This window comes from Bos javanicus, chromosome 19, assembly GCF_032452875.1.
Source record: "Bos javanicus breed banteng chromosome 19, ARS-OSU_banteng_1.0, whole genome shotgun sequence".
Classification (NCBI taxonomy): domain Eukaryota; kingdom Metazoa; phylum Chordata; class Mammalia; order Artiodactyla; family Bovidae; genus Bos; species Bos javanicus.
In genome coordinates, this window is record NC_083886.1 from 46,135,626 (window position 1) to 46,159,911 (window position 24,286).

The window sequence follows — 24,286 nt, forward strand, 5'->3', positions numbered from 1 at the left end:
GTCTTCTGAACCTTGGCTCTGACCCAAACCAGATCATCCCTCTGGGCGGGGAATCAGAATAATCACTGTTACCTCTGGGTGTCACAATGCAGTGGTGTCAGTATGTCACACGTCTTCACAAGGAGCCATCTTCTCCATGACTGGGGTAATGGTGCTGGGAGAGATCCATACCCTTCCCTCCTTTCCCCCCTTTCTGGGTCTCAAACCGCAGAAGCAGCCGCCACCCTCTGCCGTTCTCATCCAGCCCTGGACCCACTCTGCAGCCTCCTTGACCAGCTTCGGCCCCTCCTGGGTTTGCAGTGAGTTAATGAGCTGGTCTCTAAAGTATGAGCAGCTCGGGGAAAGGGGGCACTGAATATGGCCACCACAGCAGTCTCATTTGTCACACTCATTTCTGGCTTTAATAGGCTGCTGGCCGCAGGATCAACACATCAGCAGGTCTGCTGGCTCTGGCAAGAGGAAACTGATGTCCACACTGGTCTAATTGGGTTGGGGAAGGAAGATGGAGTACGTGGATGTGAGGCTGCCCCAGCACCTCCACTCTTCTCACACAGGTACGTTAGGACCTGGCTGAATCCTCCTGGATGAAGTCAAGAGGGCGACTGTACCTTCTAGGGCTGGGGGAGTGAGGGGCCCAGGTCTTAGTGTGGGAGGAGGCCATGCTTAAGCCCAAATGGTATGAGTGGAGTCTGGGAATCTCAGTTGGTCAGTGATGCTGGGGGTACAGTGGCAGCATGGGGCATTTCAGATCAACACACTTTATTCAGCACCAGTGGCAACTCAGGCTCTGCACCAGGAACAGAGATGAGTAAGACACAGTTCCTGCCCGCAAAGGGCTTACAGTCTAGGAGAGACCAACCAGCTTTTAGTTGATTATTATACTGTGGATTCAGGTAAAACATGGTAGTGGTGGCAGGGTGGTGACCCAGAGCACCTAATCCCTCCTGGAGCTTCAGGTGGTGCCTGAGCTAGAAGGTACCCAGTTGGGGGGTGGGGGGAGGGTTATTTTAGATTGGGGAGCAGCAAGGCAAAGGCACAGAGGCAAGAAAAATCCAGGTGCATGTGGACCACCAAGAGCTCAGGGAGGCAGAGTGGTAGGGGGCAGGGAGTGGGCTGCAGGGAGTGCTGGGGAAATACCACGGGGGGCGGTAGGTCATCTCAGAAGAGGCCTGGCCTCTGCCCGGATATAGCATCGCCCATAAGCGAATCCTTACTGTATCCTGGCTGAGGGCTTCAGTCTACGAGGGAATCCTGCTTGAAGGGGGCAGCCTTTGGTCCAAACTGATTCCCCGATGTCCACTAAGAGGACATTTTGGCCATGATGGCGCATGTGCTTGGAGACGGTTCAGGCCCAGGGACCCTCCCAGCTTTAAATACTGGTGACAGCCCCTGAGAGCGCTCCTCACCCCCACCCACAAGAAATTAACAATAGTCTCTCAGTGTTACTGTCACAGCCTCTCATGGACACTATTCTGTGGGGGGTTCCATAGGGAAGGGCTCTGGGGAAGGTGGAAAGGAGCATCTGCTGACAGAGGGCTGTTTCCCTGCCTCGGAGAGCATGCCGTATGTGCCCAGAGGAAAGGAAGGCCCAGGGCAGGGCTCCAGTCCGGATCCAGAGTGCGTGTGTTGAGGGGTTGGGAGGAAACCCGATGCATTTGTTACCTGGTTTCAGCCTCTGAGGAGATTGAGACCCAGCAGTTCCTGCCTTGGAGGGTCCAGCTAGGGGGAAGGCAGGAGGTAGTGGGTGAGCAGGTAGAGCAGACCGACAATGCCAGCCAGCCCCGTGAGGACCCCGAGCCGCAGTGGCAGGTACTCCAGGGAGTGCTCCAGCTCCGCGTGCAGGAGGACCACCTGGCGTTTGGTGATGCTCCACTCGCCCGAGTTGTCTAGAACGTGGCGGGCCATGCGGGCCTTGTCCTTCAGGGGCAGCTGGGCCTTGATCCGGGCCTCCGCGTCCTCACGGCTCAGGTTGTTCCGCCGCATCAGCCGGGCCAGCTGCGTGTCTCGGTCACTACGGACCAGGCAGAAGGGCTGCTCAGGCACTGCAGGCTCTGGACTTCCTCCTCCCTTGTTACAGGGGTGGGCAGCCCTGGAAGCTCGGGCTTCCCCCCACCTCACCCCACTCTTCATGAGCACCCTAGCACTGCTGTAGGCTACCTAAGCCCCTTAGTATAAATGGGGAGGGGAAAGAGGGGCAGCAGCTGTTTTCTGCCATCTAGGGTCTCTCTGCTTGGCTACCAGGCCTGAGATTCCTTGGTTTTAAGATGGGAGGATTTGGTCACCTGGAATCAGCGACATCCTGCATCCTTGGATGGATGACCTTTACTGAAAGGCCTGGGTCTGCAAGCTAAATGTGTCCTGCAGTTCCCCTGGGGACCAGGGCCTGCGGCATAAAAATCAGCTTCCTGGGCTTCCACAAAGAGCCCTCTCCTCTTCTCCCCACACCCACCCCAGCACATTCAGAGCACAAGGACTGTGCTGAGACGGTGGCCGCTGGGCTGGAGGGCACGGAAGAAGAGAGATGCCCCAACATGCTTCCAACAGGAGCAAGGACTTGAGAACTGGATCCCCTTAGCCCTTGGGACAGGACTGAGCACTGCACAGTAGGCCGAGCAGCACCCAGTCTCCCAGTTCCAGAGAAAATACAAAGACTGCCTCTCTTGCCCGCTCTGATGTTACTGCCTGGTCCTACCTCAGCAAGCTCCCTGTCCTGCTTTGGCTACACAGGCATCGTCCAGCTGTCCTCTGGAGCAAGGTCATCTCTACCAGCCCCCTAGCTCTCTGACTGCCTAAGCCCCTAGATGGGAACAAGGGGGTAAAAGGCTGCAGCAGCTGTTTTCTGCCGTCTGGGGGTATCTCTGCTTTGCCACTAGGCCAGAGTTTTTCCAGTTATAGGATGGGAAGATCTGATGACTACAGTTTAGTCCCTTTAGTCTACTTGTGGCCTAGACCTGAGGACCTCCTGGGATGTCAAGACAGAAAGGACAGATACAACCTGAACACTAGCCAATTCCAAAGTCACTGAGGACCGAACGTGACAGAGTCATTTCTGGCTGACCAATCAAGGAAGAACTTGTATAAAGATGGCGTTTGTACTGGCCTTGAAAAGTTGGTAGGACTTCTGACTTCCTTTGTTAGGAGGATAGCATGCTGTCAAGGTCATGGGGCCAGTTCCCACCAGGCTGAGAACAAGGACTATATGCAATCCTTGTCAGGGACTCTGCAGATCTGTGGCTGGGAAAGTCTGGCTGAGAGAATGGAGACGGCTTGGGGCCACAAGTGAGCATTCATCCTTTAGAGGGTGAGGCTGAGACCAGTGGGCCTCCCGGGATGTGAAGGCAGAACTCGCCGACGGCCCTGCCTGAAGGTCAGCAGGAGTCCCATGTGGTTAGTTTAAGGATTGATGTTGTTTGGGGTAAGTGAATTTTTGCCCAAACATTTACCCAACAATTGGCAAGCTCCTCAAAAAAGTGAATAATCACATTTTGGTATAATCACACTTTGGTAAATCCCCCATATTAGCTCAAATGCCCAAGGGGTAGTTTGCCAGTTAAAGGAGTCCATGTGGGGATGGACTTATTTTTGTTGAGTGTAGATTCCTTTTATGAAAGACAGATAATCCTTCATTTATCTCCTGGGTACTCTCAAAAGTCATACAACCACATATGATAACAGCAGGGGATGTATGGTACCTGGGACGCTGGGAAGGCTCTGGCCAGTGAGTGGGGCTGGAGGATCTCCTGGGAAGCTGGCAAATCCACAAAGCCCCATCTATCTGCCAGGAGCCACAGCTGTCTCTTGGCAAAAGGAAAGCATGGGAGGAGGAAGGTGGGAAACGCAGGCCTGAGTCACCTGGTGACTGCAGATGCAACCAGGTCCTAATTTGTTTACTCAGGACAAAGAACCTGCCTGCAAAGCAGGAGACCTGGGTTCAATCCCTGAGTCGGGAAGATCCCCTGGAAGAGGGAATGGAAACCCACTCCAGGATTCTTGCCTGTAAAATTCCATGGACAGAGGAGCCTGGCAGGGTACAGTCCATGGAATCACAGTCAGACACGACTGAGCGACTAACACTTTCACTTAAACATGATACTCAGAGGAGGGTTTTTTTTTTTTTTTTTTCTGATCCCTTGGTACAAAGTTTGGAATTATATTAAAACTCCAAGGCACAGAGAACTGTTTTCATAGAGTCTGCTTGGCCTCAGTTGACAGTCTTTCCCAAACAGGGAACAAAGAAGCCAGAGAGGCTACAGGTTTACACGGGTAGACACAGGCCAGCGAGGGAGAGACGAGGAGGCCTGAGTCCCTGCTCCAGCGGGGGAGAGAAGAGGAGGCCTGAGTCCCTGCTCCAGGCTCAGTAGATTCAGGCTGCCTTTAAATGACAGCCCAGGGCTAGGAGCTGGGAGGGCAAGTGACGCTGGGGGCGCTGAGCACTCCAGGCCCTGCCTCCGGTGTTCCAGGAGCCTCCCCTGCATTAGTCTCTTGAGAAACACCCTGTGCCCAAAATACCTGCAGAGCCAAGGGCCCACCTCTGTGTCTGCTGTATTTGTGGGTGGCATCCCGGAAGTTTCTGGAAGGCAGAGACACCCTGAAGCCTCATCTACACTCACACCCCACTGGGACTATGACTCATTTTCTCTGACAGTTTGATCCTCTTGTTTGCCAAACCTGGATGCCGGTCTGCTCCACATCCTGAGGGATTCTGAGAACAAAGCACCTTCTTTAGCTGAGTTCTGACAGCTCCCTCTCTGCAACTTTCAGTTCATACATATTGCCAGTGGGTGACCCTAGACAAATTCTGTAACTCCTGCCTTGAGTTTCCCATACCCAAGAAATATCAACTCCTGTCCTGACTACCTTATGTTGAGAGGTAAATTGATGTGGGAGCTGTTTGGAAAGTTGAGAAACGTTACAGGAGGGAAAAGGAAACCACTGAATAAGAACATGGTCCCCCAGGGCAGGGCCCAGCATCTGGGCTGAAATGCCTCCAAGAACCAGCAGGGGGAGCCCTTCCCAAGCACTAGAGAGACACCTGGGGGCCATCACTTCCCCCATCCACCCCAGGCATATCTGGGCCTGGCTCTATAGAGGTCAGTTTCTACAGGCTCAGGGCACTGCTACCCAAACCCCCTGGGCCTCCTGGTCACCACGTGGGGAAAGGGTAAAATGCGATGGGCCATTTCACAGGTACGCGCCTTACCCGGGGGGTGCTCCTTTCCAGCCTCGGTGGGGCCAGGCCATGCCACACACTCACCAGTATACCACCACGGTGTGCTTCATGTACTTGAGCAGTTTCTTGGTCTCAAAAAGCAGGGGGATGTCCAGAATCACGTAGCGGTATCCTGGGGAGAGGCCAGGAAATGCACAAACTCAATTCTATAAGCACACACAGGACTACATGCTCAGTGTGGGAATGAGCCAAAACCACTGTCCCCCACCATCAGGAGCTCCCCAGCAGAGTGGGGAGACCTTCTAAGGAAAGGCATAACCTGAATGCTCCTGCTAAGTCGTTTCAGTCGTGTCTGACTCTGTGCAACCCCATAGACAGCAGCCCACCAGGCTCCCCCGTCCCTGGGATTCTCCACGCAAGAATACTGGAGTGGGTTGCCATTTCCTTCTCCAATAACCTGAATGCTAGCTGGTTCCAATGCCACTCAGGACAAAATGTTGCAGAAAGTCATTTTGGGGTGGATGATCCAGGAAGACCTTATAGAAAGGATGGCATTTGTAGTGGCCTTGAAAAGCAGGTAGGACCTCTGAGATTTGAAAATGAGGTGGGCGGAGGTGAGGGTTCCAGGAATGGGAGCGGCTCTGGCTGAAGTGGAGGCCTGGAGCAGAATGAGACGAGGCTGACAAAGCGGTCACAAAGGGTTGAGTTCCCCTGATCTGAAACCCAAAGAGTTGCCATTTCTGAACAGGGGAGATGACACAGCCGAATTATAGGAGACTGGGGAGAGTTTCTGGGAGTAGCTGGGTCCTTTCTGCCCTATTTCACCCACCTTTCCTCAAAAAAAGAGGAAAAGGGGCTTCCCTGGTGGCTCAGTGGTAAAGAACCCGCCTGCCAATGCAGGGGACATGGGCTTGATTCCTGGTCCCGGAAGATCCCACTTGCCAAGGGGCAACTAAGCCAGTATGCCACGACCACTGACCGCAGGCTCTGGAATATAAGAGCTACAACTACTGAAGCCCGCGCACCCTAGAGGCTGTGCTCTCCAGCAAGAGAAGCCACCACAGTGGGAAGCCTGAACACCGCAACTAGAGAGTAACCCCCACTTGCCACAACTAGAGAAAGCCCAGTGCAAGCAGCAACGAAGACCCAGCACAGCCAAAAATAAATTAATTAAATTAAAAAAAGAGGTTCTCCACCCAGGAGCCAGGTCCAAGCCTGGCTCCCTGCTGAAAAGTCCCGCAACGCTATCTATAGATTCATACGTGGGCAGCAGGAGCCGCCCCAAAGGAAAGAGGCTGCTTCGTGGCATCAGAGGTAGAGCTCCAGCCAGGGAGTACATGTACTGGTCTGGAGGTGGTGGGGTGGTTATGACTAATACTATAGAACCAACTCCCGCAGGGTAAAAGACGCTGTCTAGCCCGCCTACTATTGCGTTGGCCAAAAGGTTCGTTCGGGTTTTCCTGCAACATCCGATGAAAAAGCCTGAATGAACTTTCTGGCCAACCCAATACAAGCCAAGGCCAGTCAAGGGGGCGGCACCCTCACCCACTGAGCAGACACGTCCCTGAGCTTCTCACCCAGAAACGCTTTGGGCTCCTAGTTCTCGACACCAGTGACCACTGTATAAGTGTCAACAAGCTGGCATGGGTCCAGGAGCAGTGAGAAAGGGCTGGGCGCTGGCTCTGGCCCAGAGACGCCTGCCTGGCTTGGACGATGCCCCACTGCGAACACTTCCAACCACACATGGTACCATCCCAGGGGCGTCACAGGGCAGCTGCGCTCCAGGTGGTACAGGGGACGCGGTGACCCAAGCCTCTGGGTTTCCTGTTCCTCAGGGCTCGATGCTCAGGAAGCCCAAGAGACGCCTTCAGGTAAAGCCAGGGTTGAGGGAACGGGCTTTGGGACGTGCCTTGGTGTGCGGCCCCTGCTGTCTCACTTCGGCCCCATTACCAAGCCTCGCCTATGTCGGTGGTTGAAAGGATGACCCACCTCACAGGAAGATGGTTAAGGACTACGAGAGCAAAAGTCTGTAAACCACTCAGCTCCCCGTCACCCAGACCCTCACTTGAGGCTCCACAGATGACGGTTGCTATTACTACCATTACCAGTGCTCCTGGAGGAAGGAGGCCGGCAGCGCGGGCTCCCCGCTCCTCCCCAGCCCAGAGCAGGAGCCGAGTCCAGATCCTCCAGGGCTTTTTATCTCCCTTTTCTGCTCCACTCCCATCCCTTTCTCTCCCGTCACTGTCCTTTCTCCTCGGCCCCTCTCGGGAGCTTGCGGCCAGCTCTTTGGTTCGCTGGCAAAGGGCTATTCAGCTGTCACATCGCTCCTGCTTGATAAGCTCTGCAAACCATCCTGACTCTATTAAGACATCCGTCTGCCTACGCGGAGACCTCCCAACAGCTGGTGATCTTATCTGACGTTTGATTATACCAACTCTGACAGTTGTATTTGTTATACTCATCAGGGGAAAACTGGGACTGAGGAAGCCACAGCTGTCATCCCCATTTTTCACCTTATCGAGCTGAAAAGAGCTTCCTGGCTTTTATTTAAGTGGTGGTGGTTGGGGAGAGGGGAGGCTGGGTAGATGACACAGTGGGAGAACTTTGGAGCAGGTGACATTATCTGATGTGTAATTTTATGAGGGGAGAGCTGCTGCCACCCTGAAGCCCTGAAGACATACATACTCACACCTGGCCTGGGAGAGATCTCGAAAGGGCAGGAATGAAAGGCAGAAGGCCCCACTCCCGGTTGAGGGACGGGCAGGGCGGTGGGGGGCAGGAGCAGTGCAGGGGAGGACAGAAGGGGTCCTGGCACAGACACAAGAGGCAGGACAAAGGCAGCAAGAGTCCAGAGACTCTCCTTGAGGGAGACGGTGGGGAAAGAGGCCTGCAACAAGGAGATGGGGAGCAAAAGCTGGTCTGGCAGGGAGGACATCCAGACCAGTTCCTGCCCGGCCAGGGCTCAGGGGCAGGGAAGGGAGTATCAATGTCCAGGCTGTCTGTCAATTCATCCTTTTCCTTCTGTAGGGAGGTACTGGCCAGGGCGGTGGGGTCAGGGGGGAAGGTCCCCACTCTGTACATGAGAACCTGATGCATGAGAGAATTTGGCCATGATCACAGTGCAAAAGCCTGGAAAAAAACACGAAGGCTCCTCATAGCCTCCAGGAAGCAAAGTCTCAGCCTCGTGACTGGTGACTGACGGCAGACAAGCAGGCAGGCCTTCAACTCAGAGCCTGGGCTGGAGGCTCCAAGTCCCAGAGGCTGGCAGGCAGCTCTGCAGGGCCCTGGGCCAGCCTGTCGCCTGATCCCAAGCCAGGTTCTGGGCTCTCCCCCTTCTCCTGGGGGCTGACCCCATCCTGGACAGTAATGATCAGGCCACCCCTACCCCATGCCGCCCTGAAGAACAGTGCTTGGAATGCAGTGTATGGCTTGGGAAAAAGGCTGCCACAGACCCTGCTTTACAAATATGCTCCCCTCCTTTAGACCTGCCTCATCACTTGGCTGGCCCCGCACATGCCCGGCTAGCTCTCTCCACTGAGGCCCAGCCCTGAAGGATTATCCTCCACTGGAATTCACCCCTGCCAGCCCTGGCCATGCTGGAGCCTCCTACCTTCCACCCTGCAAACTTACTCCCCCAGGCAGCTCAACCAGCACCAACTCTGACCACGGTTTACATTTGCTTGGTGACCCACAGTCATGGTGTGGACTCTTAGTCCCTAAGAACTTTCGAGATGGTATTATTAGCTTCACTTTGCGGAGGAGGAAACAGGCAGAGGGGTGGGCTCACTCTGACAGTCATGCAGCTGGAAACCATGAGGGCTGGGACTTAAACTCTGGTCTTACGACTCCATTATTCGTCAAGTATTATATTCCCTGAAGCTTCCCTGGTGGCTCCTCGGGAAAGAATCCACCTGCAGTGTAGGAGATGCTAGTTTGATCCCTTTGTCAGGAAGATCCCCTGGAGAAGGGAATGGCAACCTGCTCCAGCATTCTTGCCTACAGGATTCCATGGACAGAGGAGCCTCGTGGGCTACAGTCCATGGGGTCACAAGAGTCACACAAGACTTAGCAACTAAACCACGACAACAACATCACTATTACTCCCACCCCTATGAGAAAAATCAGCTTCCTGGAGTTCAGGGCTCAAAAGCCTCAAGCACCTCTTCTCGTTAAACTGTCCACTCCCTTAAGAGTTGAGGAACATCACTTCATCTTTCTGGGGCTGGTACCCGGCTACACAGGGGATGCCAATGAGCAGAGTGAATTTGACAGCCTGCATGAAAACTGGTTCTTCCCTCCATGGACAATCTCTGCACAGAAGGGTTTGAGCCTGGAGGAACCGGCTCTGCCCTGCCTGGTCCCAGGTCCAGGACTTACCCCGAAGGAAGTACTTGAAGGTCTCTTTCATCATTTCCTTGCAGATCTCAGGATGGGTGATGCTGTTGAGCAGGTGCCGCCGGTCGGGCTGGTTAAAGATCAGGTCGCCCAGGACCTTGCGATCGATGTCGCCGTTCTCCAGCAGGACCTCGGTGCCAAAGGCCTCCACGATGCGCCGGTGGGCCGGGTATCCCGGCTGGACAACTGGTGCAGGAAGAGGAACCTGGGTCATTCTCTGGAACCTCCAGGCCAACAAGGACACTCCCAGGGGCTACAGGCAAAATGATGGGGCAACCCAGGGGTGCTTCTTTCAGCTGGAGCAAAAACAAAATGAGGGAGACTTCCTTGATGGTCCAGTGGTTGAGATCCACCTGCCAATGCAGGGGACGTGGGTTCGATCCTTGGTTCGGGAAGATCCCATGTGCTGAGGGAGCCACTAAGCCCACATGCCGTAACTACTGAGCCCGTGTGTCTAGAGTCTGTGCTCCACAACAAGAGAAGCACCACACTCAGAAGCCTGTGCACCGCAACCAGAAAGCAGCCTTCTTTCGCTGCAACTAGAGAAAAGCCCGTGCAGCAATGAAGACCAAGTGTAGCCAGAAATAAATAAGTAATGTTTTAAAAATCAGAGGAGGGAAAGCAGTTAGGGAGGGGACCAGAGTACACAGAATCCCTCGTGTTGGTCATGGGGTGAGGGGAGGGGGAGGGAAGAGTGAGCAGAAGAAGGGGGGCCACAGGGGCTGGGAGCAGGAGGCCAGGCTGATGGGAAAGGCCTGTGAAAAGGTGAGGCCTGATGGAAGGAAGGAAGCAGAGAGGAGCTGCAAGGTACAGCTGTGCCCACAACTCACTGTGCCGGGCAATGATGTCCACATCGATCACCGCACAACCCAGCTGCTGGAACACCTGGATCACTGAGCTCTTCCCTGAAGCGATGCCCCCTGTCAGGCCCACCAGGAACATCTTCCCAGGAAGGAGGGAGGTCGGTGAGACCAAGAACCAGGAGTCTGGAGTCACAGGGGCCAAGCTCCCCAGTGGTGAGGGTCCTCCACAGGAACGCCGGAAGGACCTGCCCATGGGACAGAGCAGGCCTGGTCAGTGTGGGGCCAAGAGGCTGAGGGAAGGTGAAGCAAAGGCAGGCAAAGCAAGGCAGACACAGCCTGGCCAGGCAGTGCCATGGCTTGAGCTTCAGGGGCTCTGGATCCACCTGAGACAGAAAACTCTTTACCGGGAGGCCTCCGGTATTTTAAAAACATTCACAAAGAAGGCAAACTAACACTATGTAAATTTAGCCATCAAAACGCTGAGCAGGAAGAGCAAGGTCAAGTGCTGTTAAGCAGACAGAGCTTTCTGGAGGTGGCGATACCCCACTGAGGGCAAACTTCCCACAGGAAGGGGACAGCTGTCCCTCTGGGGTGAACCCCAGCCTCCGCTTCCTCGTCTGGACAAGAGGCTCACAAGAGGAAACAGCCTGCCCGTGTGCCCTAGCGCTAGAACTGGGACAGCCTGGGCAGCTGGTCGGAACTGAGAAGAATAATCCCAACTCCTCATCGAAGAAGTGACCGAGGTGAGGAGCCCAGCCGCAGGCAGGCTGGGTGGCCACTTAGCCCAAAGTTTGGAGAAGGATGGAGCATGCCAAGAATAATGAGGAAAGGATGACAGGCTTGGCAGGGAGACAGCCTTAAACCTGGCGTCGCGACTTGCGGCTCTCAGACGGAGAAGTTGCAATACAGCCCAGAGGCTAGAAGCATGTATCCCTTCAAATTCAGCTCCTCCACTTACATGCCATGCAATCCAGGGCAAGTCACTTGCCTCTGGGAACCTGAGTTTTCTCATCCATAAAATGGGGTAAAATGGGGACGACAGAACCTGCCTCCTAAGGCCGTTGTGCAGAAACTCTGCAGACTGACTGAGAAAATGCATCTGTAGCCCTTAGCGCACTACCACTCACATGGTAAATAACCAGGAATGGAGGTGAGGGTGCTGGTGCAGGGTGGACGCTGGGGGTTATGCTCTTGTGGCAAGGCACGGAAAGGAAAAAAGACTTTCATGAAATAAGGTCTCCATTCCTGCAACTGCAGACTCTCACCATAGATTTTAAGCTATGTTGCATTTTCAGTAAACATGGTTACCATGTCCTGGACTTTGTTCCCAAGCTGGGAGAAATTAGATCAAAGGCCAGGTCTCTCTCATCCTTCCTTCAGAAGTGTCAAAGGAAGCATTTCCAGGACCTTGAAATCTGTCACAGGACTTTTTTTTTGGTTAAACAGCAGACTTACTGTCCTGATTACACTTTGCTTGAGCTTATATTCCAGTAGTCATGTACGAATGTGAGAGTTGGACCATAAAGAAGGCTGAGTGCCAAAGAACTGATGCTTTCAAACTGTGGTGCTAGAGAAGACTCTTGTGAGTCCCTTGGACAGCAAGGAGATCAAACCAGTCAATCCTAAAGGAAATCAACCCTAAAATACTCATTGGAAGGACTGATGCTGAAGTTGAAGCTCCAATACTTTGGCCACCCGACACGAACAGCTAACTCACTGGAACAGACCCTGATGCTGGGAAAGACTGAGGGCAAAAGGAGAAGAGGGCGGCAGAGGATGAGATGGTTGGATGGCATCACTGATTCAACAGACATGAACTTGGGCAAACTCCAGGATGGTGAGGGACAGGGAGACCTGGCGTGCTGCAGTCCAGGGGGTCACAAAGAGTCAGACACGACTGAGCTACTGAACAACAATACTGAAATGAGCCTGCCTCCCCTGAGGACACACCAGTGATAGGGAGGCAGCCGCTTGGATGTGGGCAGGCTGGCTGGGTGGCTCGGGGTGACACCAACCTAGAAGTTGAAATCTGCCCGGGCTCATTCTCATTCAGGGAAGCCTGGGATGGAGACAGGAAAATATCCACCAGTCACCATCCGAACGTAGTTCTGACTAAATTATTAAACCGTTTACAAAGACTGCTCCTCAATCTCTGAGACTGGAGTTGCCCTCAGGTAGGTTTCCCCACAGCTTACAAAAGAGGAGTTAAGGGTTCAGCTGTGAAACAATTTGTTTTTGGTCCACTCAGCTGATGCTTTGAAATGGAACACCCAACGGAGGCATTCTTCATCCCAATGGTCTCCTATTGTCCCTAAAGCCCTGGGTCTGCTCTTCTGCTGAAGACACACCTGGAGGCACAGAGTGGGGCCGGAGAACTGGCCTCAGCTGAAGGAAAGGACGGGGCCTGCTTCTCCGCAGGGGCCTGACACCTCATCAGTGAGAGCAAGCCGCTGCCACCTGGTCAACCGAGTTTTCTGAGTTGGGTAAGGGAGCCTGGAAGACCACGTGGCTGAGCAGACCTCACCTCCTGCCTGCACACAGGACAGGACCCTTCTGGAGACCTACTGCACCAGGTCTCAGGGGAGAGGGGTGGAGGCACCCAGGGAGTTCTGCTGTGTCCCAGGGCTTGGGACGGGCTATTTGTTTATGATGGTATAGACTGAGAACCAGAGAAGAGGGGACTTGCCCAGGATCACAACTAAAAGCAGAGCCTGGATGGAAATCAGGGCTCCTAACTCTGTGTCCAGACCTCTGCCTTCATGTACTCAGAGAATGGGAAATTAACTTACATTTAGATTCAGACGAAATAAGGAGGGTGCGTCTGTCTACAGGGGCCAAGAAAAATGATTTCTTAATGATCACACTGGTTTCCCTCTGCAGAACAGGGGGCCGAGTCTAAGGCATGACCACCAGGGCACAGGCTCAGTGTCTGCCCCTGGCTCCTGGGGTAACCTAGTGAGGATCCCCCCTTCTTGGGGCCCTGGCTGACAATCTGTAGAAACAGACTCACAGTGGCTTGGCCTCCGCTGGGAGGGGCGAGGGGATGGAGGCGTGCATGCCCTGGGAGGCTGTGAGCCCCCTGGCTTAAAGACAAATACCAGCTGTTCCAGTCCCATAAGCCCCTCCATAGCTTGCTCCCTCACAAACTGCTGACTGAGCCCCTCTGGGCTTTGCAGCAACCAAAGTGAAACCCAGGTCTTGCCCCTCAGGAAAGCTTGGTGAGACAGACAGTAACAAATGAAACCAGCCAAGAAGAGAACACTGACAGGTGACAGAAAGCTGTCACATGGTACCCACCTTGGGGCTGGGGAGTGCCGTTCTGCCCCCAGGGGCCACCCGGACCCTCAAGGCTCAGCAAGGAGGAAAGGTTTAGGTTCCAAGCTGCCTGGAAGTCAGGCCCCTGGTCCCACCCAGACCTCCCCCGTAGCTCTGCCCCAGGCACCTACAGGAGCGGTGACCACCTCTGACATCCTCTTCCTGGTGTGGCTCAAAATTCATCACTCTGTAGAATCTGCTCCAGTTCCCCTCACGGCACTGCCATCCTAAAGCTGGCTGTGATCTGAATCCCCTGTGAAACTTTAGAAAAAGTGTAGAAGAAACCCAGCGTACACCCTAGGCCCCTCTCTCTGAATCTAGGGCGCAAACCCGCGTCCCAGCCAATCAGACACCAGAACCCCGGTAAAAATGGAAGGCCGTGGACTGGAGTTGAGAGGCCTGGTCCCAGCCTCTGCACTCTGCCAGAAAACTAGCTGTGACTTTGGGAAGCCTCCTCGGCAGCCTGGCCCAAGGTGGGAAGTGCTCCGAAGAGAGAAACAGCGGAGCTCCAAACACCTGGCCCCGTCTGCTCCTCTGTCTCCACACCTGTAAACATGGGGCTGGACTTCCAGCAGGAACAGCAGCAGCCCCGGGGTAGGCTGTGAGTCACGCTGGTGTGTCCTTCCTCCCCTCCTGTGGTCCAGCGAACTTCCCAGGGTGACCAAGGAATGACAGGCCCACTGGTGGCCGGCCGTCTCCCTCCTCAGCACCCAAAGCTGTTCAGAGCGTTGGCTGAGCTGGAGAAGGAAGTACAACACCAGGGCCCACAGCGACAACGAGAAGCCAGTGAGTGGCAGCTGGATTCCAGAACTGATTCCGGGCCTGGGATCCCGGAGCGGGTGAGGGGAGCCACATCCAGTCTTTTCTTGTCCCTCTGTCTCCACATCAATGGGAGGCAGCAGGGAGTAAAGAAAGGGTAAGGACTGGGATTGGGGGAGGTCTTCAGCCCTGTGAGGTGACGACAGAATTCTGTTGTGCTCCACTACTGCTGGGCTCCTTGGTTTTAACCTCTTGGGCCCCCATGGTCTGGAGATGACAAAGAAAATACATTTGGGGAAGGTTGATCTCCCTTGGAATCTCCCCTGGCAGGGTTTCTTAGGGAACAATGAGTGGACTGCTTCACGGGCCTCCAGACGGCCCCGTGCCATCTGGGGAATTCTCAGTCCACCATGCCCACCTTGCTAACCTAAGCCACCGCACCCTAGACCCCTGCAGGAGCCCGTGACCTGGCAACCCCTCCCCCCAGTCCCTGCCTCACTTCTCTCAAGGCAGCCAGGCTCGTGGCTTAACGTGAACATCTGCTCCTGTCATTCCCGTCTAAAATCTTCGATGTATTTCTCCTCCTCCTCGACTTCGGAGGTCTCTGGGTCCTGTGATACCTCTCGCTGTCCACCCCCGCTCCCATCCCCTCCGTCACTCCTCGTCCACACCTGTGCTCGTCACATGTGCCTGCTGCCTGTCCCTGCACACGCAGGCTCTTTCCTACCTCGGAGCCTCCACGTCTGTGGTTCCCCTGTCCGCCACCCTCACCTCCTGGCTGACTCCTCGAGTCATCCCTTCAGCCAATCAGGCACCAGGCACTGTTGAGAACAAGGGCGCCTGCCCCCACGGAGCTCACACTCCACTGAAGGAGGTAGTTGGGGAGATATAGAAACAGAAAGGTCACAATATGTGAAGCAGTGCTAAGTAGGGGAGGGGATCAGGAAGGACGGGGGTCCTTGCTTTAACTGAGGGACCAGAGTGGTCACTCTGAGTCAGGACCTGACAGCAGCAGGGAGCAGGTCACCTCTCTCAGTACAGCCTCGTGCCCCTCTTAATCCACACTGGGCCCCTCACACCTCTCACCACTTCCTTTTCTCTTCTTCCCTTGTGCCCACCCGGCTTTGTACTTCTGTTTGCATGATGATGATTAGATAAAATAAGCTCCACAAGGCCACAAGCTGTGTCCAGCGCTTGGACCTTTTGTCCCTAGCATCTAGTCCAGGGTCCAGGGTCTGTCACTCACCAGGTGAGTGATATTGGTCACCTTATTTAACCTTCCTTTGAGTTATTTAACCCTCATCTGTAAAATGGAGCTAAGGAGCCCTACTCTTGGTTGCCATGAAAAGTAAATGAATTAATATATGTAAAGTGCTTAGAACAGTACTTAGCACCCACGGAGCTCTCAACCAAAGCTCCCTTTTCATTTGGATAGTGTTTGATGATCATCGTAGAATGAATAACAGAACAACTCCATGAGCAGGGAAGGGGACCGGAAATACTTGGGGTCACATTCTCCCTTCATCGGCACAGGGGAGGCTCCCAGCATGCTCCTCTATCCATGAGAACACACTGCTCACTGCTAGTAAATCCCTCCTGGAGAAAAGTGGAGACAAACAGAACCCCCGGCGGCTTCAAGCAGAGTAAGGGACTGATATGTGAATGGACACTCTCTGCTCCCTCAGGAGAGCTCAGGGCTTGGTTGGGAGCGAGTTCTCTTGTTCTGCGTCTCCCAAGCAACAGCCCCACACCTGCCGGCTGGGGCCAGGAGACTGCTCCCTCATTAACTTCCAGCCTCCTTCCTCCTCTGCAGCCTCTCAGGATTTCACCCTGGGCCGGCCTGACCGGCCACGAGTCTTTCCTTTGAATTACTTTCCAAAGCGGGTGTATCCACTTTGCTCCAATGATCAATATAATCATTCATGAAAACGAGTTGTTCCCTACCTTGGGACCCAATTATTTTCTTGTGGAACCAGAGGTTGCAAAAATAAATTGTTTTCCAGTTAACTAGTAAGTGCTATTTTTATCTACGCTTTCCCCCTCCTGATCTTTCATTATCGGTGAGAGGCTGCTGTTTAAACCTGAGTCCAAGTTCTCCTCATCCGCTGGACCTATATTAAACCAGCACCTCCTCCTCCGGGTTGCCAGGAGCTGGAGGGAGTCCCCAGAGCAGGTGTGGCGCTCAGCCTGCCTCTCCCTCTGCCCTGCCACCACCAAGGGAAGGCAGGTCTTTCTTCTACAGCCCCCTCCAGGCACACACCACTGCTCCAGGGAGGTTTTATGGGTGGACAGGGAGGTTGTTGGAGAAGGCAATGGCACCCCACTCCAGTACTCTTGCCTGGAAAATCCCATAGATGGAGGAGCTGGGTAGGCTGCAGTCCATGGGGTCGCTAAGAGTCGCACACGGCTGAGCGACTTCCCTTTCATTTTTCACTTTCATGCATTGGAGAAGGAAATGGCAACCCACTCCAGTGTTCTTGCCTGAAGAATCCCAGGACGGCAGAGCCTGGTGGGCTGCCGTCTGTGGGGTCACACAGAGTCGGATACGACTGAAGTGACTTAGCAGCAGCAGCCCCAGCAGGGAGGGTGTTTGGACTGGACAACTATGCTAGTGCCACACAGAAAAATGATCACAGGGAAGGCCAAACCCCAGGGGCTGTGAAGTCAAGGGCCTCGGCTGGGATGGCAGCCACGTGGCCTTGGGCAATATTCTCCAGCGCTGTGGGCTTCTGTGTCCTTACATATAAAATGGGATTAATAATGACTACTTGGGACTTTCCTGGTAGTCCAGCGGTTAAGACTCCAAGCTCCCAATGCAGGGGACCTGGGTTCAATCCCTGAGGGGGAGCTAGGATTCTGAATGCTGCATGGCCCAGTCAATAATAACTACACACAGGGGTTTCATCAGGGCTGAACGAGGTACATATGCCACCATCGCCTCATCTTTCCTAACTCCACGTGTGACACGTCTGTGGTGGCGGTCTACTCCTTTCCCTGAAGGGCACCTCTGTCCTTTCAGCTGCTCAACCCCAAACCCTGAGCATCCTTCCGGTTCCTCTCTCACAATCTTCATCCAACCCACCTGCCCCCTGCCAGCTCTACCTCCCAGACACGCCTGGTTCCCCCCAGCCCCGCGTCTGGCTCCCAGGTCACTGCAGTGAGTGATCTGCTGCCGCCTTTGCGCCCTGACAGTCTGCTGGTCACACAGCAGCTAGTGTGATCCTAAGTCAGATCACATCACCTCTCCGTCTCAGAGTTCCTGTGTGTCTCCGGAGAGACTCAGCTCCAGCCTCTCTGGGCACCTCCTCCCACTCCTCCCATCAAATGAGACTCTCCAGTCATCTTGGCCCCTTGCTACCCCTTGACTGTGTTGGGCACCTCCCACTTCGGGCCTGTGGACATGCTGGCTGTTCCTTCCACATGCAGGACCCCTTTCCCCTTCTCTGTCCCACTGCTACCCAATTAGACTGTCCTGAATATATAAAGTAGCATCCCTCTGTTTCCCTCATGTTCCACTTTTCTTCACTGCGCTTATTATTATCACCCCTCAAATATGTCTACGTGATTATTTGATGTAATGTGCCTCTCCCCCTAGAATCCGAGCACTATTGTATTTAAGGTGCTTAAAACAGGGCCCAATAAGTAGAAGGGCCTCAAAAAGCATCTACTGAATACACAAAGTGTTAGTCGTTCAGTTTGCAACCGTACAGACTGTAGCCCTCCAGGCTCCTCTGGCCACGGAATTCTCCAGGCAAGAATATTGACGTGGGTAGCCATTCCCTTCTCCACAGGATTTTCTCAACCCAGGGATCGAACTCTGGTCTCCCGCATTTTGGGTATTTTTTACCACCTGAGCCACCAGGGAAGCCCCTGAATACATGAAGCACACAGCTAAATGTCCAGCTCATGGGTAAGCAGGGTTAGGGTTAGTTGCTCATTCTGAGGCAGGAGGCAGATGCCCCTACCCCCACCCCCCAGGCTAAAAAAAAATGGAGATTCATTCTCTATTGACCAAAAAACTCCAAGACGTTAATAGCAGGACAATTAAGGGAGGCGGCTGGACCCTGCAGAGACCACATATTTCTCATTCCTGAAGTCAGGAGACCTCCCTGAACACACGTGGGCCGAAAAGGTTCCTAGGAGGCCAAAGGGGAATCATGTCAAGGGATGATCTACCCAGATGCTTTTTCGGTAGGATCCATCTTGGCTAAAAGATGCGTACGCCCACATGGAAGGATCTTAAGATATAACGAATATGGACTGTGAACCAGGCAAATCATAATGACTGGCCAAAGGAAATAGGGAAGAAATACCCCATAAAAGTAATTCAAACTACCATGAAGGCGAGACTCAACAACTCAGGGACCCTCCCTTTGAGTCTGCCCCGTGTGTCTAGCCACACGTACTGTACTCTTTCCTCCTAATAAATACTTTACTTGCTTCACTACTTTCCATCTTTGTGGAAATTCTTTTCTGCAGAGCTGAAGGGCCAGGGCCCTTGTCACTTACCACTGGTCTAGTGGCTAGGATCCAGTGCTTTCACTGCTGCGACCCAGCCTCAACCTCTGCTTGGGAACCCAAGCCCCACACCAAAGCCACTGCAGGCTGAGGTCACATGAGATCAATTCTAGCAAATATACAGGGATACATACATGAATTAAAAGAAAACGTTCCACTCAGCTTATTAAGAGAAGCATTTCAAATAAGAGTTAGGTTTAACAATGATTAAAACTAGTTGTTTTGGTCAGTTTTGTACTTTACAATTTTGGAACTCAGTCTAAAAGAAAATGTTTAACAGTATGACAACACAATTTTCAAAAATGTTTTAGTTTTTATAAGTATTTTTGTAGCAGAGCAGAACAACAAACCAAAGACTTTCAAGTATAAAACTGATTTGACTAGAAAAAGAAATTCTGCGGAGGAAATTAAGTGGAAATAGGAGTTTAAGGAGGAAAAAGTAACATGTAAAATTTCAACTGTTCAATAAAAGCTGGTTCATGTAATCTTTTGCAAGGATGAGGGAACATCAAATCACTATGGTATTTAGATTCCTTTGCAGACTTAAGTGCCTTGACAGTTTCATTTTTAAGATGTCAATATTTACAATTAACCAGAAATCACGGTCTTTGCAACTACTGAAACTTTCAGAGAAAAATTTAAGCAACCTAAAAATGTTAAGAGTGGGTAGTTTTCGAAAGGAAGCTGAGCTCAATGGCTACTGCTGGCCTGCCTTCAGTCGTAAAGGCACAGGAACCAAATGAGGTTCTGAGCCCTTTGAACACGCTTCCCATAAGGACAGATTCAGACCTTGCTCAAGAGACAGAAGAGGATTTGGGGGGAATTTAGGGCCCTCGTAAGGGAAAACTACCCCAACCGGCCTGTCCACTTCCTATCTCTATTATGTTACCGTGTCCCCAGGCTTGTCTGCACCCTGCCAAATCCATCTGATTTACTTAGGCAAATCTGCACTCCCGGCCCCAAAGAAAACACATTTCAAAGCTTTCCATTTCCTCAACTTTAAAACTAGGACTCAATTTCAAGGTTCATTCGGGTGAAAATTTCCCCATAACTAAGAGACAGAAAATTTTTTGCAAACTTCGTAAACAAACTCAGCGCCAGAGGCGCCAACGCCTCCATTTGGGGAGCGGGGAGAGGGGAGAGAAGTAGGCTGCCCTTTTCATCAACGCAAGAGTTGGGAACTCCACGCCATCAATGTTTCACGTGAGCAAACAAGAGTCGGAGCGGTACCCACAGTCACACAACTGGAAATGGCAGAGGCTGGATTCAAAAATCAAACAGATCTGACCACAAAAGTCTGAAGTGCAGGGGGTGGTTATTTAGTCTCTAAGTCGGGTCGACTCTTGCGGCTCCATTGACTGTAGCTGCCAGACTCCTCTGTCCATGAATTCTCCAAGCAAGAACCCTGGAGTGGGTTGCCATTTCCTTCTCCAGGGGAGCTTCCCATCCCAGGGATCGAACCCGGGTCTCCTGAACTCTGCAGGCAGATTCTTTACCGAGTGAGCTACGAGGGAAGCGGCTTTGGCCTAAACCTTGGTTTAAATTCACTATTTCCACTGCTTTCTAGTTGTAAACCTGTTTCCACAGCTCTAAAACATCACCTTACTTAGTAGGGTTGTTGTCAAGGCAATGAGCCACGGAGGTAAAAGCGTTTGACCAAGAGCTGCTACATAGTATGTGCTCAATAAACTGTAACCGAGGCTCAAAAGAAAGGCGCGTATTCTACGCCAGCCCAGCACCGCTACTGCGCCGAGAATACGGCGCCTGGACACAATGCCTCCAGGCTGGACGAAGCCCTTCAAGCGCGGGAGCCTGAACGCCAGAGTAGACAAAGCGGCCCCAGGGGCCGCAAACCGGCCAGCCCCCTAACCCGGGTCCGGCCGCTCCCACTTGCCCATGCGGCGCGCTACGTACCCTGGGACTCTGACCCGGCCTGGCCGCCGCCGCTCGCCCAATCTCAGAGGCGCTTACTGGGTGGCTCTCTGAAGACAGGCGGGGCCTCGGGAGCGCGCGCACGTGGACCGGACGTCCGGCCAGCTGAAGGTGGGCGGGGCCGGCGACTGGGGGCGGGACCCGGAAGGCGCCCCTCCCTAGCGTGCTGGGCAGGTGGGGATCGCAGGATTATTCTGCTCTGGGCGCTAAAACATTCCCAAGCTGGAAGAAACCCGGGGCGGGCGGGGCCTAGCTTCAAGTTCAGGACTGGCCACCACTAGCTGTGCAGCCTCTGGCAATGGTTAACAATAGCCATGGTAGTGGCTACTGCCAAGTCTTAACAGCACTCTGTAAGCATTCTCCTTGAATCTTCACAGTCCTTGAGGTAGATACCATTACCATCCCCATTTTTTAATTATTTTGGCCTGGCTGGGCAGCTTGTGGGATCTTAGTTCCCCGACCAGTGATTAAAGTCCACCCTCATTAGTGAAACTGCAGAATCCTAACCACTGGACTTGTTGCAGGAAGGGGAACCCCTTCCAGGGCCTGAAACTGGGCTCTTGTCTAACACTTGGAAATGAATTGTCCGAGGAGACACATGTGGTGACAAACCAAGAGATTTTATTGGGAAAGGGCTCCCAGCCGGAGAGCAGCAGAGTAAAGGAACCCAGGAGAACTGCTCTGCCACGTGGCTCGCAGTCTCTGGTTTCATGGTGATGGGATTGTGCTGTTTTTAGCCAATCATTCTGACTCAGAAGTCCTTCCTGGTGGTGGACACCTTGTTCAGCCAAGATGGATGCCAGTGAGAAGGATTCCAGGAGGTGGTCAGACATGTGGTGTCTCCTTTGGACCTTTCCCGAACTCTTCTGGTTGATGATGGCTTATTAGTTCCGTGTTCCTTACCTGGACTGTCTATCGTAAAACAACTCACGCAAATGGTTACTATGGTACCTGGCCAGGGTGGGCTGTTTCAGTCAGTGTGCTTCCCCTAACAGACTGCTAGGGAATTCCCAGAAACTGACATTTTAAAAAATATATATTTATTTACTTGGCTGTGTAGGGTCTTAGTTTTGGCACGTGTTATCCTTTGTTGTGGCACATAGCATAGATTCTCTAGCTGTGGTATGCAGGCTCAGTAGTTGTAGAAGCTGACATATAAAGGTTAATCCGTTTACCATGAATATTGGCTATGGAGCTCATTCTATGCTTACAACCCTAGCCAAGTCACTTAGCCTCTCTGCTCTTTCGAAATGCAAATATTGGCTACTGTGCTGCTTGTTGAAAGAATTGAAAATACATAAAAGCACCTAAGGGTGCTCCACATATAGTTCAGTTCAGTTCAGTCGCTCAGTCGTGTCCGACTCTGTGACCCGATGGATTGCAGCACGCCAGGCTTCCCTGTCCATCACCAACTCCCAAAGCCTACTCAAACTCATGTCCATTGAGTCGGTGATGCCATCCAACCATCTCATTCTTTGTCATCCCCTTCTCCCGCCTTCAATTTCCCCCCAGCATCAGGGTCTTTTCAAATGAGTAGGTAGGTGGTCCTTAACTCAGACCCTGCCTCCACCTCCCTCTTCCTAAACTGTCCCTCTGCTTTCAGCGGCAAGGCAGGAAGCTTGTCTTCACCGCTAGTGTGCTCAGCGCCTGGCCCAGGGTCCAGCATACGAGGCATCCAATAGATTGAAGGAGGAAGTAACCCAACATCTTTCTCTGATCACTCCAGTCCCTGAAACCTTTCTTCTTGAGGTCAGAAGCACTGACTGACATCACCCAATGAATAGGATTGCATCTCATGATCAAAGGGGCCATTTGGTCCAAACACCTGTTCAGTGTTTGAATCTCCTCCACATCATCTCTGCTTACTTTACTTGGACAAGTCCAGTGTCGGTGAATGCACTGTCTTTCCAGACAGCTTCATGATGTCTCTGAAATTCAATCTTGGCCGTTTTTCCTTAGGTTACATCTCTTCTATTCCACAGGGTCATATTAAAACAATTCTAATTCCTATTCTATAGAGCTAATGGCCCAGTCCTCTTCCTGGACTATACAACTTTCAGATAACCTCACTATGTGGTTCTCAATCTCTTGCCTACTTCTGTCACGTCAGAAGGATACCCAGATGCCCCCCACCCCCATCCCCATCAGTAACAATGACTGACCACGGCAGTGATAGAAATAAGATGCCTTTGCCTCCCCCAGGGTATCAGGCTATTCCGAGGGCGTATTGTTAGGCAATCCCTTCAAGATAATCCTTTTCCCCTCCGGATTCTGCCTTACAGTATTATGAGCTAGCGATGTACAAGTGGGGGCTCTAATTAGCCATCTTTGTGGTCCAATCTGCCAACAGCAGCTGCATCTCTGCTCTGGGGTGATCCTGGAGGCTGAAGGGCAGCTTCAGGGGCTTCAACCCAGGAACTTCCTCTGAACTGAAGCTCTGTCTTTGCAGTTTTGAGGTTATGTCATCAAGGACTTTTTCAGCTCAAACACATACGCTCTGTTATTTTGGATGGCAGTTACTTTGAGCTGGCTTGGACTGCGTACACAATCTTACTTCATCCTGATAATGACCTGCATCTCAGTCACCCCTGTGTCCTTAGCATCTAACATGACGCCCAGACCACAGAGCTACTTTAAGTTGTTTGGTGCCCTCCGAGTCCAGTAGAGATGACTCCTTTGACTCCTAGGTCTTTGACTCAGTTCTTAAAATTAAACTTACTTTCCGTATATTTATTTTAAATAAATATTAATATGCAATTAACTTTATACTATCCCTCACAAATATCATTAATATTTATTCTTTATTAAATAGCTTAAAAGAAAAAAAAAGACTTCCCAGCTGGGAGATAAAGTCCAAACTCTGAAGATGAGCCTGAAACTCAAGGCTTTCTATGACCTGGCCCCTGATCACTCCGCCAAACATATGTTCTACCATATGTCTTACCATATGTTCCCCCTTGGGAAAGGCAAAGGAAGAAGGCAATTTAGTTACTGCACTAGACTTTGCATGAAAACAACAGGTTCAAGTCCAAGCTTATCCTTAGCAGCAGTGAAACACTGGACAAATCATTGAACTTCTGTTCTTCTCATCGTAAAACAAGAATTATAGCAGCCCTGTTTACTGCACAGAGTCAAAGAAAACAACTGATGGTAGGGATCAAACGAGACAGTAGCGTGTGAGCTCATTTTGTGAGGAATAAAGTGCTTTATGCACATGAGTGGTCACCATACCATGTGCTCCTGCCTCTGCCCCTTGTCTGTGTTTCCACATCCTGAAGCACTTGTCACTTCTTTCTCACTATTCACTCATTTATCCAGTCATACATTAATTAATCCAACAAATATTAATTGAGGGCTTGGACTTCCCTGTGGCTCAGTAGTAAAGAATCCCCCT

The 24,286-nt window shown here is 52.4% G+C and overlaps 1 protein-coding gene across 1 annotated transcript; it reads right to left on the minus strand.

The window, feature by feature from the left end:
* Positions 1–742: 742 nt before the first annotated feature.
* DCAKD (dephospho-CoA kinase domain containing) lies at positions 743–20,982 on the minus strand. The gene is made up of 5 exons (XM_061392163.1): positions 20,875–20,982; positions 10,396–10,613; positions 9,548–9,751; positions 5,255–5,342; positions 743–2,011 (listed from the first exon to the last, which is right to left on the minus strand). Exons 2-5 carry the CDS (start codon positions 10,505–10,507, stop codon positions 1,720–1,722), a joined length of 696 nt encoding a protein of 231 aa, XP_061248147.1. The 5' UTR covers positions 10,508–10,613; positions 20,875–20,982; the 3' UTR covers positions 743–1,719.
* Positions 20,983–24,286: the final 3,304 nt, after the last annotated feature.